The sequence below is a fragment of the Salvelinus alpinus genome, chromosome 5, assembly GCF_045679555.1.
Source record: "Salvelinus alpinus chromosome 5, SLU_Salpinus.1, whole genome shotgun sequence".
In the NCBI taxonomy this organism is placed as follows: domain Eukaryota; kingdom Metazoa; phylum Chordata; class Actinopteri; order Salmoniformes; family Salmonidae; genus Salvelinus; species Salvelinus alpinus.
The window spans coordinates 9,840,070-9,857,889 of NC_092090.1; the positions used below are offsets into that span (position 1 = coordinate 9,840,070).

The 17,820-nt window shown below is 46.5% G+C and overlaps 1 protein-coding gene across 1 annotated transcript in view; it reads right to left on the reverse strand.

Annotated features, from left to right (window-relative positions):
• The window catches only part of otog (otogelin), a 163,604-nt gene that overhangs the window by 104,292 nt on the left and 41,492 nt on the right, over positions 1-17,820 (reverse strand). Inside the window, exons 16-20 of the mRNA XM_071400514.1 lie at positions 15,843-15,975; positions 3,837-4,014; positions 2,452-2,576; positions 2,004-2,216; positions 157-322 (exon numbers count right to left, since the gene is read on the reverse strand). Coding sequence (XP_071256615.1) covers positions 157-322; positions 2,004-2,216; positions 2,452-2,576; positions 3,837-4,014; positions 15,843-15,975 — 815 coding nt within the window. The remainder of the gene's footprint in view (positions 1-156; positions 323-2,003; positions 2,217-2,451; positions 2,577-3,836; positions 4,015-15,842; positions 15,976-17,820) is intronic.

Here is a 17,820-nt window from a genome sequence, read left to right on the forward strand (position 1 = left end):
ATATAGACTCTGAATAAGTGCCAGTTCCCTTTATTCCAAACTAAATATAGACTCTGAATAAGTGTCCCTTCCCTTTGTTCCAAACTAAATATAGACTCTGAACTGTAAATGGGAAAGTGTGCCACTCGGCCCCGCCCCTCCCAGTGCCAGTCTTACCTGGGCACACAGGTGTGTGTGTGTGTGCTGTAGAAGGTGCCGTGTGGACACACACAGCCCTCCTCACACTCCTCTCCACAGCGCTGCTGCGTGGACAGGGCGGAGCAACGCCGTTGGCACGACGACACACAGGTTCCGTACTCCATGGTATCTGGGCATGTCACCTCTACAGGGTGGAAGGATATATACTGTCAGTCAATAATGTCACCTCTACAGGGGGAAGGATATATACTGTCAGTCAATAATGTCACCTCTACAGGAGGAAGGATATATACTGTCAGTCAATAATGTCACCTCTACAGGAGGAAGGATATATACTGTCAGTCAATAATGTCACCTCTACAGGGGAAGGATATATACTGTCAGTCAATAATGTCACCTCTACAGGAGGAAGGATATATACTGTCAGTCAATAATGTCACCTCTACAGGGGAAGGATATATACTGTCAGTCAATAATGTCACCTCTACAGGGGAAGGATATATACTGTCAGTCAATAATGTCACCTCTACAGGGGAAGGATATATACTGTCAGTCAATAATGTCACCTCTACAGGGGAAGGATATATACTGTCAGTCAATAATGTCATCTCTACAGGGGGGAAGGATATATACTGTCAGTCAATAATGTCATCTCTACAGGGGGGAAGGATATATACTGTCAGCCAATAATGTCACCTCTACAGGGGGGAGGATATATACTGTCAGTCAATAATGTCACCTCTACAGGGGAAGGATATATACTGTCAGTCAATAATGTCACCTCTACAGGGGAAGGATATATACTGTCAGTCAATAATGTCACCTCTACAGGGGAAGGATATATACTGTCAGCCAATAATGTCACCTCTACAGGAGGAAGGATATATACTGTCAGCCAATAATGTCACCTCTACAGGGGAAGGATATATACTGTCAGCCAATAATGTCACCTCTACAGGGGGAAGGATATATACTGTCAGTCAATAATGTCACCTCTACAGGAGGAAGGATATATACTGTCAGCCAATAATGTCACCTCTACAGGGGAAGGATATATACTGTCAGCCAATAATGTCACCTCTACAGGGGGAAGGATATATACTGTCAGTCAATAATGTCACCTCTACAGGAGGAAGGATATATACTGTCAGTCAATAATGTCACCTCTACAGGGGAAGGATATATACTGTCAGTCAATAATGTCACCTCTACAGGGGGAGGATATATACTGTCAGTCAATAATGTCACCTCTACAGGGGGATGATATATACTGTCAGTCAATAATGTCACCTCTACAGGGGAAGGATATATACTGTCAGTCAATAATGTCACCTCTACAGGGGAAGGATATATACTGTCAGTCAATAATGTCACCTCTACAGGGGAAGGATATATACTGTCAGTCAATAATGTCACCTCTACAGGGGAAGGATATATACTGTCAGTCAATATGCTCTTATCATTCAATTACCTTTTTAGTCAAAGAAATTGTGTACTTTCAGCAGATCTACAACTGTAAACGTTCAATGTCGAACATTTATTTCTGAACCAGTAGGTGCCACAAACCTTGTTTGTTTACATTTATAGCATTGAACTTCCTGAATCCCAGTTCACATACTAGTACAGATTACACATGACTCACTAAAACAGTCTGAACAATACTGTCCAAACGTACAATACTTAGTCATGACTCACTAAAACAGTCTGAACAATACTGTCCAAACGTACAATACTTAAAGTCATGAATCACTAACACAGTCTGAACAATACTGTCCAAACGTACAATACTTAAAGTCCCCCTAAAAGCATCTAACCAACAACCAGCAGATTGAAAGTAAAATCCAGGACCAGATCACAGTACTCACCACAGTCAGGTACGCTGGCTCTGAACTCTGTGATGACGGAGTACTTCCTGCACTGTCTAGCATAGTGGGCCAGGGAAGAGCAGAGGCAGGGCTGGCCACACTTACAGGTGTCTGCTTTACACTGTTGGTGAAAGGGCACCGGACTCAGGTACTCATGACACGCTGAGAACAACTCCTGGTTCAGGATGTCACACATCTCAGAGGCGTAGGATGCTATGGGGGGGAGAGGGGAGGGAGGGGGAGGGAGTGAAAGAGAGAGCGAGAGCGAGAGAGAGAGAGAGAGAGAGCATCTCTGTTTAAGTTTGAGTTGTGTTGCAGTGAGGGTTCTAATATACAAAAGGAAAATATTTCTTGAAAGGCATTTGATCAACTCTTTGAGTCTGCATCTGATGACGTGTTTCTATTTGACAGTGACGTAGGAGGACTAATGGTTCAGAAGGACACGTACCTGTTTGCTGATGCATGTCACATGGGTCAAGCTGGGGAACACTCTGGCTGGGGACACAGGCAGAGGATACCCTCCAGGCGTTGCCAAACAGGTGAGGGGTGCTCTCTATCATACCAGATGGAGACCTGGGGGAGGAGAGGGGAGGGGAGGGGAGGGGAGGGCAGGGCAGGAGAGGGGAGGGGAGGGGGAGGGCAGGGGAGGGGAGGAGGAGGGGGAGGAGAGAGGAGGGGAGGAGGAGGGGGAGGAGAGAGGAGGGGGAGGGCAGGGGAGGGGAGGGGAGGGCAGGGCAGGGGAGGGGAGGGTGTGTCACGACTACCTCAGTGTTTCAGAAGGAACCCACAACCCATTCTTGCATGCACACTACCAGGTTTGGTTCTGGTGGCAGAGGATTTTCAGATCTTGACCGCAGGGGAGGAAGGATGTACTCATTCACTACACAACAGTTCTGTGATTCAGATATATTGTTGTGATCCAAAACATCTACCAGTTACAGTCCATTTCAAACATTCCATTAAACCCTCAGACATGGCTGTGAAGTTACAGTCCATTTCAAACATTCCATTAAACCTTCAGACATGGCTGTGAAGTTACAGTCCATTTCAAACATTCCATTAAACCTTCAGACATGGCTGTGAAGTTACAGTACATTTCAAACATTACATTAAACCCTCAGACATGGCTGTGAAGTTACAGTCCATTTCAAACATTCCATTAAACCCTCAGACATGGCTGTGAAGTTACAGTCCATTTCAAACATTCCATTAAACCCTCAGACATGGCTGTGAAGTTACAGTCCATTTCAAACATTACATTAAACCCTCAGACATGGCTGTGAAGTTACAGTACATTTCAAACATTCCATTAAACCCTCAGACATGGCGGGCCACATCCATCCATTTCACTTGAGTGTTCACCTGTTAACAGTGAAGGAGGCAATTAGAGAGAGGTAACATTTCATCAGGCAGAGACTGGTCAGGCTGGTCAGCCACGATTTACATTACAGAGAGGAGAGGTAGATAAGAAAGAGAGAAAGGAGAGAGAGAGGGGAGAGGCAGAGAGAGGGGAGAGGCGAGCTGAGCGGAGAGGAAGGGGAGAGCTGTTCCCGCCATCTCCCTCCCTGCACCTCCCTCTCCCTGCCAGCTCCTGAAACGGGAGTATCCTTTCCCAGAGTGCCACAGCTGGGCCGTGCCAGCCAGAGAGAGCAACAGAGAGTCACCCGGAGGGCTGGAGGTCAAGGGTCAGACAGACACACTTACAGGGAGAGAGAGAGAGAGAGAGAGAGAGACGGAGAGAGAGAGAGAGGACAAGGAAGAAGTATGGGATTGGAGTATCTGAAAACGTTACAAGCCATCAAATCCATGCTTCTTCAATCCAGACACACTTACAGGAAGTCGTCCTGGATGTTTCCGTTGAAGGTTCCACAGAGCCCCACCGTGTCGTCCTTCCACAGCTCATCCACCTGCAGGTAGAGACGGAACTCCCTCCAGCTGTACTGCAGATGCAGACCCAGAGCAGTACGCACCTGCAGGAACATGGACGACAGCTCCTGGATGTGGAACACCTCTGGGGGAAGAACAGGGTTGTGATTAAGGGGGGGGGGGGGGGGGGGCAGACTAAAGTGCAAAGTCTCTACTGGACTAGAGAAGTCTCTACTGGACTAGAGAAGTCTCTAACTGGACTAGAGAAGTCTCTAACTGGACTAGAGAAGTCTCTACTGGACTAGAGAAGCCTCTGCTCGTCTAGAGAAGCCTCTGCTCGTCTAGAGAAGCGTCTAATAGTCTTGAGAAGCGTCTTCTGGTCTAGAGAAGCGTCTTCTGGTCTAGAGAAGCGTCTACTGGTCTAGAGAAGCGTCTACTGGTCTAGAGAAGCGTCTACTGGTCTAGAGAAGTCTCTACTGGTCTAGAGAAGTCTCTACTGGTCTAGAGAAGTATCTACTGGTCTAGAGAAGTCTCTACTGGTCTAGAGAAGTCTCTACTGGTATAGTGGCTCTGATTTTAACATAGAGTAGACTATAAAAAACTGTAAAAACATGAAATATAAGTATGATTTATGCTTGTATGTTTTCGCTTTATTTATCCAGTTTGATTGTAATAATGGTACGTGTTTTGACTGTAAACACTTAATAAATGTACACATGGATGGATACATCAGAGTAAATGAGGTCATGTGATTCCTGAACCGTTCCACATACTTCTACACAAAGCACACATAAAACAGTTTACTGCTGTTACCATAGAAACCATGGGAATGAAAACGCTAACAACCACGAGAACAAAAACACAGAAGAAATCCATTTTGTAACACAACACAGTGGCCCTGAGTCCAGTCTGTTTACTGATAAGAGTCCTGTCTAGAGACAGCAACTGTCATTCAATACACTTCAATACAGCTCACTCAGACCCAGTCAGACCCAGAGCTCACTCAGACCCTGTCCGTAGTTCTGAAAGAACATAGATCTGGACAGACAATGTCGAGGCATGATATTGATATGCGGTTGAAAAGAAGATCCAGCACACTGGTGATCTTGATGCTCCACGAGACAGAGAGAGAAACAGAAAGAAAGAGAGCGCGCGCGAGAGCGAGAGAGAAACAGAAAGAGTTTTAAATAACCTTTATTGGGTCTGGGAGCCCACCACACAATATATACTCATACAAAACCACAGTTACACATCAATTAGAAACACAACTCCTACTCCTCCTCCACAGTAACTAAACACAACAGCCTCTGAATACCCCATATACTCAAAAACAGATCAATATTGTTGACAAGTTTATAATAGGCAAACTCACCCCTTAGTCTCGCTGCCACCATCCCCTCCAGCATTCCCACCACATCCACAGACCCTTGTCCCCGAATACTGTTCTTTCGGGTCTTCCATATCGCACATTTTGCTGCCCCTGACACAAAATTAAGCAACACAACTACACCCTTTTGACTGAACCTGTACTTTGGCCCAAATATATACAGTTGGGAAGAGAAAACCTCTCCCAACGTTGAGAACCAGTCAGTGATCAGGTCAATCATCCCGACCAACCTGGGACACAGTAAAAACAGGTGTGCCAGAGTTTCGGACTCTGCACAGAATGGACACCCCTCCCCAACAGTAGGGTCCAGGTGTACCAGATGCATGTTGGACACCCCTCCCCAACAGTAGGGTCCAGGTGTACCAGATGCATGTTGGACACCCCTCCCCAACAGTAGGGTCCAGGTGTACCAGATGCATGTTGGTGGCTATGGCTCCATGTATTATCCTCCATTGGAGGTCAGCTGTCCTCTTATCAATCGGCAGTTTGTATAATGATCGCCAACAGCCTTTTGGGGAAGCACCTGGACCAAGCACACCCGCCCACCTTGTCAATTTGGGGACGAGGTGGGACACCTTTACACATTCTGTACATGGCCTTCTTTCCCACCTCCTTGAACTCCCCCAGCTCCGGGGTATGGAAGGAAAGCAGCATCCCCACGTCCTCCTCGAATGCCCCCACCGCAGCACTAACAATCAGTGCAGGGAACACATAATCCAGACCCTCCTTCCACCGATCAGAATTGGAAGTGTCAGTCACATACTGCAGATGAAGCACTGGCAAGGAGTCACAGACCTCAGCGACGACCTTCCTCAGTAGGCGAGATGATCGGATCCCCGCTCTTTCTCCCAGCTCCTCCAACGATCTGCTCCTGCTCTGCATCAGATGACCCAGCTTGGTGCACCCCACACCTAACAGGCATGAACGCAGGCTGGCTGAACCCAGAGCACTGGACTGGATGGCAGTGTTAGAAAAAAGAGGCTCTTCAAAAAGCCACATCCCTGGTGTCGTGCCGGCCTTACGGGACTTGACAAGAACCCTCCAAGCCGGCATAACAGACTCCTAAAATGGAGTCAGGCCAGTCAACTCACCCCCCTCCAGCTTTAAGAGGAGAAGGTGCTTGTCTAAGCCCAAACAGCCCACTCTCCTCATCAGTGTGTAGGCTGTGTCGACCCAGCTAGAACCGTCACTGTACAACAGTCTCTGGGCTGCTTGAAGCCAGAAAGCCATGATCCTAGAGAAAATGTCCACCAGGCCCTGCCCCCCCTCGTGCAGTGGCAGGTACAAAGCTGCAGCTTTGATCCAGTGTTGTCCAGACCAGAAGAAATTGACAAGAGTCCTCTGAAGCTCTTGTATCAGACCACCCGGTGGCTGCAAAATCATTAGTCTGTGCCACAGGGTAGAGGCAGCAAGATTATTAATTACCAGTACCCTTCCCCTATAAGACAACTGGGGTAGCACCCATTTCCATCTTGACAGTCTGGCACACACTTTCTCCAATACACCCTCCCAGTTCTTTTTCTGAAAGACATCGGAGCCTAGAAAAAACCCCAAAGTCTTCATCCCATCTCTGCCCCACTGAAGCCCTCCTGGTAACCGTGGAGAGGACCCCGTCTGAAGCCCCCCTGGTAACCGTGGAGCGGACCCCGTCTGAAGCCCCCCTGGTAACCGTGGAGTGGACCCCATCTGAAGGCCCCCTGGTAACCGTGGAGCGGACCCCGTCTGAAGCCCCCCTGGTAACCGTGGAGCGGACCCCGTCTGAAGCCCCCCTGGTAACCGTGGAGCGGACCCCGTCTGAAGCCCCCCTGGTAACCGTGGAGCAGACCCCGTCTGAAGCCCCCCTGGTAACCGTGGAGCGGGCCCCGTCTGAAGCCCCCCTGGTAACCGTGGAGCGGACCCCGTCTGAAGCCCCCCTGGTAACCGTGGAGCGGACCCCGTCTGAAGCCCCCCTGGTAACCGTGGAGCGGACCCCGTCTGAAGCCCCCCTGGTAACCGTGGAGCGGGCCCCGTCTGAAGCCCCCCTGGTAACCGTGGAGCGGACCCCGTCTGAAGCCCCCCTGGTAACCGTGGAGCGGACCCCGTCTGAAGCCCCCCTGGTAACCGTGGAGCGGGCCCCGTCTGAAGCCCCCCTGGTAACCGTGGAGCGGACCCCGTCTGAAGCCCCCCTGGTAACCGTGGAGCGGACCCCGTCTGAAGCCCCCCTGGTAACCGTGGAGCGGACCCCGTCTGAAGCCCCCCTGGTAACCGTGGAGCGGACCCCGTCTGAAGCCCCCCTGGTAACCGTGGAGCGGACCCCGTCTGAAGCCCCCCTGGTAACCGTGGAGCGGACCCCGTCTGAAGCTGACCTGCCCACAGCGCTTCACTCTTTCCCCAATTGACTCTAGCTGAGGAGGCCCCCCTCATACACCTTTAAAGTGTTTGAGAGCACCTTAACATCCTCACCCCCTGTAATAAAAACTGTCACGTCATCTGCATACGCAGACAGTGCTATCGTGGGACCCTTCATTACACCTGGCACAGAGAAACCAGTAAGCTTCGCTCTTAAAAAACAAAGCATTGGTTCAATCGCCAGACTATATAACTGCCCCGAATTTGGCATCCCTGCCTGATGCCCCTTTTGCCCCATCCCTGTCCACTCAAACCACCCCCCACCTTCACCATACACCAGGCCCCAGCATACAGTAAATTCATCCAAGACAAAAAAACATCCCCAAACCCAAAGGCTTTCATCGTTTTAAACAAGTACTGGTGGTCCACGCGGTCAAAAGCCTTCTCCTGATCCAAAGAAAGTAAACCCACATTTACATCAGACAGTTTACAAATGTCTAAAACATCTGTTATCAGAAACAAGTTGTCAACGATAGAGCGATCAGGTACACAGTAGGACTGGTCCTTGTGGACCAACAATCCCAGATACTCTTTCAACCTGTTTGAGAGACATTTAGAAACTATTTTGTATTCTGCGCACAGCAAAGTAACAGGTCTCCAATTTTTTAAACCATCAATGCCAGGGGCTCGGCCTGCTGAGAGCTGCATAACTGCTTTGGATAGCTCTTGCAGTGTAATGTCAGAGTCCAATGCGACTCTCTGCTCAGGTCCCAATTGAGGAAGACCGTGTAACAACTGCTCAGTACACAGAGAATCACAATCCTCCGCCTTCTAGAGGGCAGAGTAGAAATCCACGGCATGTTGACGCATTTCACTGTCATCCGTGGTCACCTTCCCATTAGGGAGACGAAGGCAGACCATCTGTTAACGTTGTAATGTCGACTGTCCAAAGTTTTTTTTTTTTAAAGCACTAGGAGCATCCATATCCTTGAGGGAAGCGAAACGAGACCTAATCAAGGCACCTTTCACTCTTTCAGGCAGAAACGACCTCAGTTCATGTCTCTTGTCCTGTAAGTTCATGACTAGTCCAGGGTCGTTCTGAGTGAGCAGCTTCAATTCAATTGATTTGATGTCCTGTTCAAGGGCCTTGATAGTCTCTTTTAACTTAAATTTGAGACAGAGCAGTATACTGTTGACAAAATAATCGTATTTGGGCCTTCCCAACATCCCACCATTGTCTCAAGGACTCAAAATTCCCTTTTTTAACCCTCCATTTTTCCCAAAACAACAAAAACCTTTCACAAAACATGACATCATGTAACAATTTAACATTAAAATACCAGTAAGGTGATGACCTACGTGGACACATGAATATCAACAGTAACAATATGGTGGTCAGAGAAACCCACAGGAGTGATGTCACACCTTCCAACCCTGCTACAGTAGTGATCAGATACATACAACCTGTCTAACCTTCCAACCCTACTACAGTAGAGATCAGATACAGACAACCTGTCTCACCTTCCAACCCTACTACAGTAGTGATCAGATACAGACAACCTGTCTAACCTTCCAACCCTACTACAGTAGAGATCAGATACATACAACCTGTCTAACCTTCCCACCCTACTACAGTAGTGATCAGATACATACAACCTGTCTAACCTTCCAACCCTACTACAGTAGTGATCAGATACAGACAACCTGTCTAACCTTCCAACCCTACTACAGTAGTGATCAGATACATACAACCTGTCTAACCTTCCAACCCTACTACAGTAGTGATCAGATACATACAACCTGTCTAACCTTCCAACCCTACTACAGTAGTGATCAGATACATACAACCTGTCTAACCTTCCAACCCTACTACAGTAGTGATCAGATACATACAACCTGTCTAACCTTCCAACCCTACTAAGGTAGAGATCAGATACATACAACCTGTCTAACCTTCCAACCCTACTACAGTAGTGATCAGATACAGACAACCTGTCTAACCTTCCAACCCTACTACAGTAGTGATCAGATACATACAACCTGTCTAACCTTCCAACCCTACTACAGTAGTGATCAGATACATACAACCTGTCTAACCTTCCAACCCTACTACAGTAGTGATCAGATACATACAACCTGTCTAACCTTCCAACCCTACTACAGTAGTGATCAGATACATACAACCTGTCTAACCTTTCAACCCTACTACAGTAGAGATCAGATACATACAACCTGTCTAACCTTGCTGCACTGACACCACCTTCATTAACCTTTAACCATGTGTACTGCCTAACTTTTGCATTCCTGACTCTCCACACATCAGAAAGCTCAAACTCAGTTAATAGACCAGACAGGCAAGTGGCTGACCGCAGGTGAAGTACTTCAGCGGTGCGATCAACAGTAAAATCCACTGTACAGTTCCAGCCCCCCCCCCCTAAAACCACACACCCCTCTTGGTCACACTGTCTTCAGGTTTCTTTTATTTGATCAAACACAACAAGACGCTCTGTACCCTCATTAGGAGCATAAACATAAAAATAAAAAATATAACATCCACCTTGACCAATAAAACCGGTCCCTTGACAATCTCTGTTGTAGATACCACAGTCCCCCCTAAACCTGAGGAAAACAAGATGGCCACCCCAGCACTGAAATTAGTACCATGACTGAGTATCTGCTGCCCCTCCCACCACATACCCCAGTCAACCTCATTGTCCTCATCACTATGTGTCACCTGTAGGAAAACTACATTAAGCCTTTTCTGTTATATTACTTCTAATACCCAAGCCCTCTTATTCCTGTCCCTTCCCCCATTAATATTGAGAGAGCCCACCCTTAGTACCTCCATATAGAAAAGAGAAAGGAAAAGCAGAAGATACCACAGAGAAGCCAAAGAGAAAAAGACACCCTATGAAGCATGATCATCATCATTATTTAATTTTTATCTTATTAACCTGACCACGTTTCTCACCACCTTTTGCTGCTGTAACAGCAGTAACACATTTCCTCAAGCGAAACCGCTTCTTCTCACTCAACTGGTCTAACCCCACCCCTCCTGAACCCCATTACTCGTAGTGGGCATCTCCTCCACTACCTGGGAGATTAGCTCCACATGAACCCCCTCCTGTACTCCATTACTCGTAGTGGGCATCTCCTCCACTACCTGGGAGCCTAGCTCCACATGAACCCCCTCCTGTACTCCATTACTCGTAGTGGGCATCTCCTCCACTACCTGGGAGATTAGCTCCACATGAACCCCCTCCTGTACTCCATTACTCGTAGTGGGCATCTCCTCCACTACCTGGGAGCCTAGCTCCACATGAACCCCCTCCTGTACTCCATTACTCGTAGTGGGCATGTCCTCCACTACCTGGGAGCCTAGCTCCACATGAACCCCCTCCTGTACTCCATTACTCGTAGTGGGCATCTCCTCCACTACCTGGGAGCCTAGCTCCACATGAACCCCCTCCTGTACCCCATTACTCGTAGTGGGCATCTCCTCCACTACCTGGGAGCCTAGCTCCACATGAACCCCCTCCTGTACTCCATTACTCGTAGTGGGCATCTCCTCCACTACCTGGGAGATTAGCTCCACATGAACCCCCTCCTGTACTCCATTACTCGTAGTGGGCATCTCCTCCACTACCTGGGAGCCTAGCTCCACATGAACCTCCTCCTGTACTCCATTACTCGTAGTGGGCATCTCCTCCACTACCTGGGAGATTAGCTCCACATGAACCCCCTCCTGTACTCCATTACTCGTAGTGGGCATCTCCTCCACTACCTGGGAGCCTAGCTCCACATGAACCCCCTCCTGTACTCCATTACTCGTAGTGGGCATCTCCTCCACTACCTGGGAGCCTAGCTCCACATGAACCCCCTCCTGTACTCCATTACTCGTAGTGGGCATCTCCTCCACTACCTGGGAGCCTAGCTCCACATGAACCCCCTCCTGTACTCCATTACTCGTAGTGGGCATCTCCTCCACTACCTGGGAGATTAGCTCCACATGAACCCCCTCCTGTACTCCATTACTCGTAGTGGGCATCTCCTCCACTACCTGGGAGCCTAGCTCCACATGAACCCCCTCCTGTACTCCATTACTCGTAGTGGGCATCTCCTCCACTACCTGGGAGCCTAGCTCCACATGAACCCCCTCCTGTACCCCATTACTCGTGGTGGGCATCTCCTCCACTACCTGGGAGCCTAGCTCCACATGAACCCCCTCCTGTACTCCATTACTCGTAGTGGGCATCTCCTCCACTACCTGGGAGCCTAGCTCCACATGAACCCCCTCCTGTATTCCATTTCTCGTAGTGGGCATCTCCTCCACTACCTGGGAGATTAACTCCATATGAACCCCCTCCTGTGCCCCAGTACTCTTACTGGGCACCTCCTCACCAGTCTGAGGAACTGGCTCTTCAGAGCCGTCCTTACCTTCTACAACAATATTATTCCTGCTGCATAACATTTCCCTCTAATACAAGTTGCAAACCCGTGCCCTCAACACGGATAACTTGTTCCTCAGCAACAGGTGCTTGTGGCTGCTCAACCACTGTCGGCCCACCTCTCCCTACATCAGTGGGCCCAGGCGTTACGAGGACCACCTGCGCCCCTCCCTCTGCCTTCTCCCTTTTCGGGCAAGCATGTCGCTTATGGCCAACATCCCCACACTCAAAACACCGTTGACTACCCGTACTAGCATAAGCCATATACAGTCTATTGTCATACTTGACTTTAAACGATATCTCTAAAGTCTGCTCCGGTGAGTCCAAAAACATAAACACCTGTCGCCGAAACGACATAACCTGTTTCAACGCCGCGTGTTTGCAACCCAACGGGACAACCTTAATTGAACTTGCAAAGTTCCCAAACCGCAATAACACGCTGGGAAATAGCTCATTGGGAATAAACGGCGGTACATTAGAAATCGTTACCCTTGTTGAATGAGAAAAAAAGCAGCGTAACTTGAATAAACATTCCTTTAAGAAGTACGCGGTGCTCAACCATACGATCAACAAGGCGCTCTTCTTTAAGAAAGACCACCACCGCTTTATTCATCCGTGACGCATAAGCAACATTCTCATATCCTACCTTCTCTCCTACGGCGACCAGAAACTCCTCCACCGTGACAGCAGCTTCAGTAACACACCTAAAGCCGTGCCGAAGTGACAGGGACGGCATCACCATTCGGGCTGCCATCCCCGCCAAAATCAGGGTAATTTCGATACGAAAAAAACAAAATACTTAATTCTACCACACAAAAAAAAGTATAATAATCTTATTCATGCACAGAAGAAAACAAAGAATGCCACCAAGAAAGAGAAAACCGAAAGAAAGTTCTGAATATCTAACTCTACACAACACACGCACTCCATCGATCATACAATTCCCAGCATGCACCAAACACTCATAGCGTGCAGAGTTAGAGAGAAACAGAAAGAGAGAGAGAGAAAAATTACAAATCCTTGAATTAGCAGTCAAAGACTATCAGAATCCTGTGGATACCCCAATTACAGAAGAAGAATTATTGGAAAAACTATGCAATCTCCAACCCAAAAAGGCCTGTGGTGCTGATGGTATTTTAAATGAAATGATCAAATATACAGACCACAAATTCAAATTGGCTATACTCAAACTCTTCAACATTATCCTCACTGCAGGTATTTTCCCCGATATTTGGAACCAGGGATTGATCACACCAATCTATAAAAATGGAGACAAATTTGACCCAAATAATTACAGAGGAATTTGCGTTAACAGCAACTTGGGGAAAATTCTCTGCATTATTATAAATAGCAGACTACATCATTTCCTTGACGAACACAACGTCCTGAGCAGAAGCCAGATTGGATTTCTAAAAAATTATCGTACAACAGACCACATTTACACCCTCCACACTCTAATTGATTAACAAGTTAACCAAAACAAAGGCAAAATCTACTCGTGTTTTGTAGATTTCAAGAAAGCATTTGATTCAATTTGGCACGAAGGTCTTTTTTATAAACTAATAGAAAGTGGTATTGGAGGGAAAACATATGATTTTATTAAATCAATGTACACTAAAAACAAATGTGCGGTTAAAAATGGCAACAAGCAAACAGACTTCTTCTCTCAGGGGCGGGGAGTGAAACAGGGCTGCCCAATAAGTCCAACATTATTTAACATCTACATTAATGAATTGGCAAAAACATTAGAAGAATCGGCAGCACCTGGTATCACCCTACACAACACTGAAATCAAGTGTCTGCTGTACACAGATGACCTGGTGCTGCTGTCTCCCACTAAAGAGGGGTTACAGCAGCACCTAGATCATCTACACAGGTTCTGTCAGACCTGGGCTCTGACCGTTAACCTAAAAAAAACAACTATAATGATATTCCAAAAAAGGTCTGGAAATAAGGATGACAAATATAAATTCTATTTGGACACAGTTCTATTAGAACACACCAAAAACTACACATATCTAGGACTAAATATCAGCAACACAGGTAGCTTTCACATGGCTGTGAATGAGCTGAGAGACAAAGCAAGAAGAGCATTCTATGCCATTAAAAGGAACTTCAAAATTGAAATTCCAATTAGAATTTGGCTCAACATTTTTCAATCAGTTATAGAACCAATTGCTCTATATGGCAGTGAAGTATGGGGTCCATTCTCTAATAATGAATTTACTAAATGGGACAAACATCCAACTGAAATATTGCATGCAGAGTTTTGCAAGACTGTATTGCAAGTACAAAGAAAAACTCCAAATAACGCATGTAGGGCAGAATTGGGCCAATCCTCATTCGAATAGAAAAAAGAGCCATCAAATTTTCCAACCATCTAAAAACAAGTGACCCTAAAACATTCCATCACACAGCTCTACAATGTCAAGAGATGAAACTAGAGAAGAGTCCCCTCAGCCAGCTGGTTCTGAGGCTCAGTTCACCAACCCAAACCAACCCCATAGAGCCTCGGGACAGCCCTCAGAAAATCTGGCCCAACCAAATCATCACAAAACAAAAATAAAAATATATCACCTATTGGAAAGACACCACAAAAAATCTAAGTAAACTTCAATGCTATTTGGCTCTAAACAGACAGTACATGGTGGCAGACTATCTGACCACTGTGACTGATAGAAAACTGAGGAAAACATTGACTAGGTACAGACTCAGTGAGCACAGTCTGGCTATAGAGACCGGTCGTCACAGACAAACCTGGCTGCCCAGAGAGGACAGGCTGTGCTCACTCTGCTCCAGGGGAGAGGTAGAGACAGAGGTGCATTTCCTACTACACTGTGACAAATACTCAGACCTAAAAGCATATTTCTTTCCCAAAATTATAATTCAATACAAAGAATTTGAATCTATAAAAGATGAAGAAAAAATCAAATATTTATTGGGTGAAAAGCCAAATATGTGTCCTCCTGCCACAACCTGAGGGACAGCCAGTGAAAAATGCAAAGTAATGTTGATAATATTTCCCATTTAGCTTAGTTTTGTTTTGTCTTTCATACCAGGTCATATTTCTTCTCAGTCATGTTGACACTGGTCTACTACTGTTGCTTTAATGTATTGTTGTTCTGATTAATATTGTTGTTGTAGCTGTTATTAATGGTAATCCCATGTCCACTACTACTATTAGTATTGCTGTTCGTCCCACCATTTATTTATATATAAATATATATATATTTTGTATATATATACATATATATATTTGATTTTGATTTTTCGATATGTATACTTTGACAATGTAAGTAATAATGAACTTGCCATGTCAATAAAGTCAATTGAATTGAATTGATTAAGAGAGAGAGAGAGAGAGAGAGAGAGAGAGAGAGAGAGAGAGAAAGAGAGAGAGAGAGAGAGAGAGAGAGAGATAGAGAGAGAGAGAGAGAGAGAGAGAGAGAGAGAGAGAGAGAGAGAGAGAGAGAGAGAGAGAAAGAAAGAGAGAGAGAGAGAGAGAGAGAGAGAGAGAAAGAGAGAGAGAGAGAGAGAGAGAGAGAGAGAGAGAGAGAGAGAGAGAGAGAGAGAGAGAGAGAGAGAGAGAGAGAGAGAGAGAGAGAGAGAGAGAGAGAGAGAGAGAGAGAGAGAGAGAGAGAGAGAGAGAGAGAGAGAGAGAGATGAACATCAAGCATGGAGCATCAAGATCACCAATGTGCTGAAATGTATTTTCTAACCTCAGTATCCAATTTTTCTCCACCTGATAACCGGATAGTTGTGCCACAGGAATAATACCCGTTCAATAGTATGTGATTGTGAGTTACCTACCATCTGAATAGGGCAGAGAGATGCGGTACTGTCCTGCCATGAAGACCTCTCCTAGGTGGGTCAGTGTGATCTCAGTCCGTGGGTCTTCGTCTATGACCAGGCTGACTGATTGGATACAAGCCCCGTCCAAATTCTGCAATTGAGACAAGATGGCCAGATAAAGAGTGTAACCTAATAGCAGTAATTCAGATACAGTGGGATGAGATGAGGGGATAAATCGGGGGGAAGGGGGCAAATGGTACAAAAAACGTAATGTTCATTTTCTAAAGAACCTCCACCCTATTGTCTCTGAAAGATAAATAGTTAGAGCTTATATCATTTTCTAAAGACACCCCCCCCCTATTGTCTCTGAAAGATAAATAGTTAGAGCTTATATCATTTTCTAAAGACACCCCCCCCCCTATTGTCTCTGAAAGATAAATAGTTAGAGCTTATATCATTTTCTAAAGACACCCCCCCCCCTATTGTCTCTGAAAGATAAATAGTTAGAGCTTATATCATTTTCTAAAGACACCCCCCCCCCCTATTGTCTCTGAAAGATAAATAGTTAGAGCTTATATCATTTTCTAAAGACACCCCCCCCCCCTATTGTCTCTGAAAGATAAATAGTTAGAGCTTATATCATTTTCTAAAGACACCCCCCCCCCCTATTGTCTCTGAAAGATAAATAGTTAGAGCTTATATCATTTTCTAAAGACACCCCCCCTATTGTCTCTGAAAGATAAATAGTTAGAGCTTATATCATTTTCTAAAGAACCCCCCCCCCCTGTTGTCTCTGAAAGCTAAATAGTTAGAGCTTATATCACTTGTCAATGATACATGCGCTGTAATATATTTGTTTGAGACGGGTTTGGTTTGGGAGTCTTTCTGCCGGACTCAAGCGTTTCTTAAGATCGCTCACCGCCCGGTCCAGGGGCTGTGACAGTAAGTGATCCTCTCTGTATGAATCGAGTCTTTCATTAGCGGCAGAGCCCACAGCTGAGCAGCCGACAGACCATTTCACCTGCCGCTTTCACACAGCCTGGTCTCTCTCTCTTCTTCTCTCTCCTCCTCCTCCTCTCTCTCTCTCTCCCGCTCTCGCAAACTCTCTCTCTTTTTCTCTCTCTCTCTCTCCACCACCTCCCGTGTTCACACAGCCTGGCCTCTCTCTCTCTTTCTCTCTCTTCCTCTCTCTCTCTATCTCTCTCTCACTTTCTCTCTATATATATTTTCTCTCTCTCGCTCTCTCTCTATATATATATATTTTATTTTTATTTATTTTTTCTCTCTCTCTCCACCACCTTCCTTCATCTCCCCTATAAAGCCATCCACAGCCCTGTCGGCCCTCTAGAATGCCTGTGTTTGACATGGTATCCAGGGGCCTGCTTGCTGCTGCGTTGAGTGTTGAGTTGAGGATGTCAGCGGCTGATGGTTGCTGGGAAATTGGAGGCTTTGAGGAAGAGAAGCTGTCAGTGTTTTGTAGCGTTTCATGTTGTGTCTGTCAGACATATTAGATGGTTTGATCACGACACAAACACAGCTCCCAGGCCCTTTCATCTGCCTACTCCTCACAGACATCAGGTTTCAGTAGCAAAATGCCATCAGAGAGAGAGGGGGGGGGGGAAGGGAGAGGGAGAGAGAGGGAGAGAGAGAGAGAGAGAGGGAGAGAGAGAGAGAGAGAGAGAGAGAGAGAGAGAGAGAGAGAGAGAGAGGGGGGGGGGGAGAGAGATAAGAGAGGGGGAGAGGGAGAGGGAGACAGAGAGAGAGAGAGAGAGAGAGGGAGAGTGAGAGGGAGAGGGAGAGACCCTTTTCCGACATAATGATGTGAACTTTAAGAGGAGCAAAATGTTTCTCTAATATACGATCAAACCTGATTGGTCGGCTTTGTTTTCGTGTGATCACACGGCAGAGAAACAAATAGCGCAGGTGTTTGAAAGTGAGCTGTGACAGGGATGACATCACATCAACTGATGTCTTTTAAGTATATTGCTTTGATGTC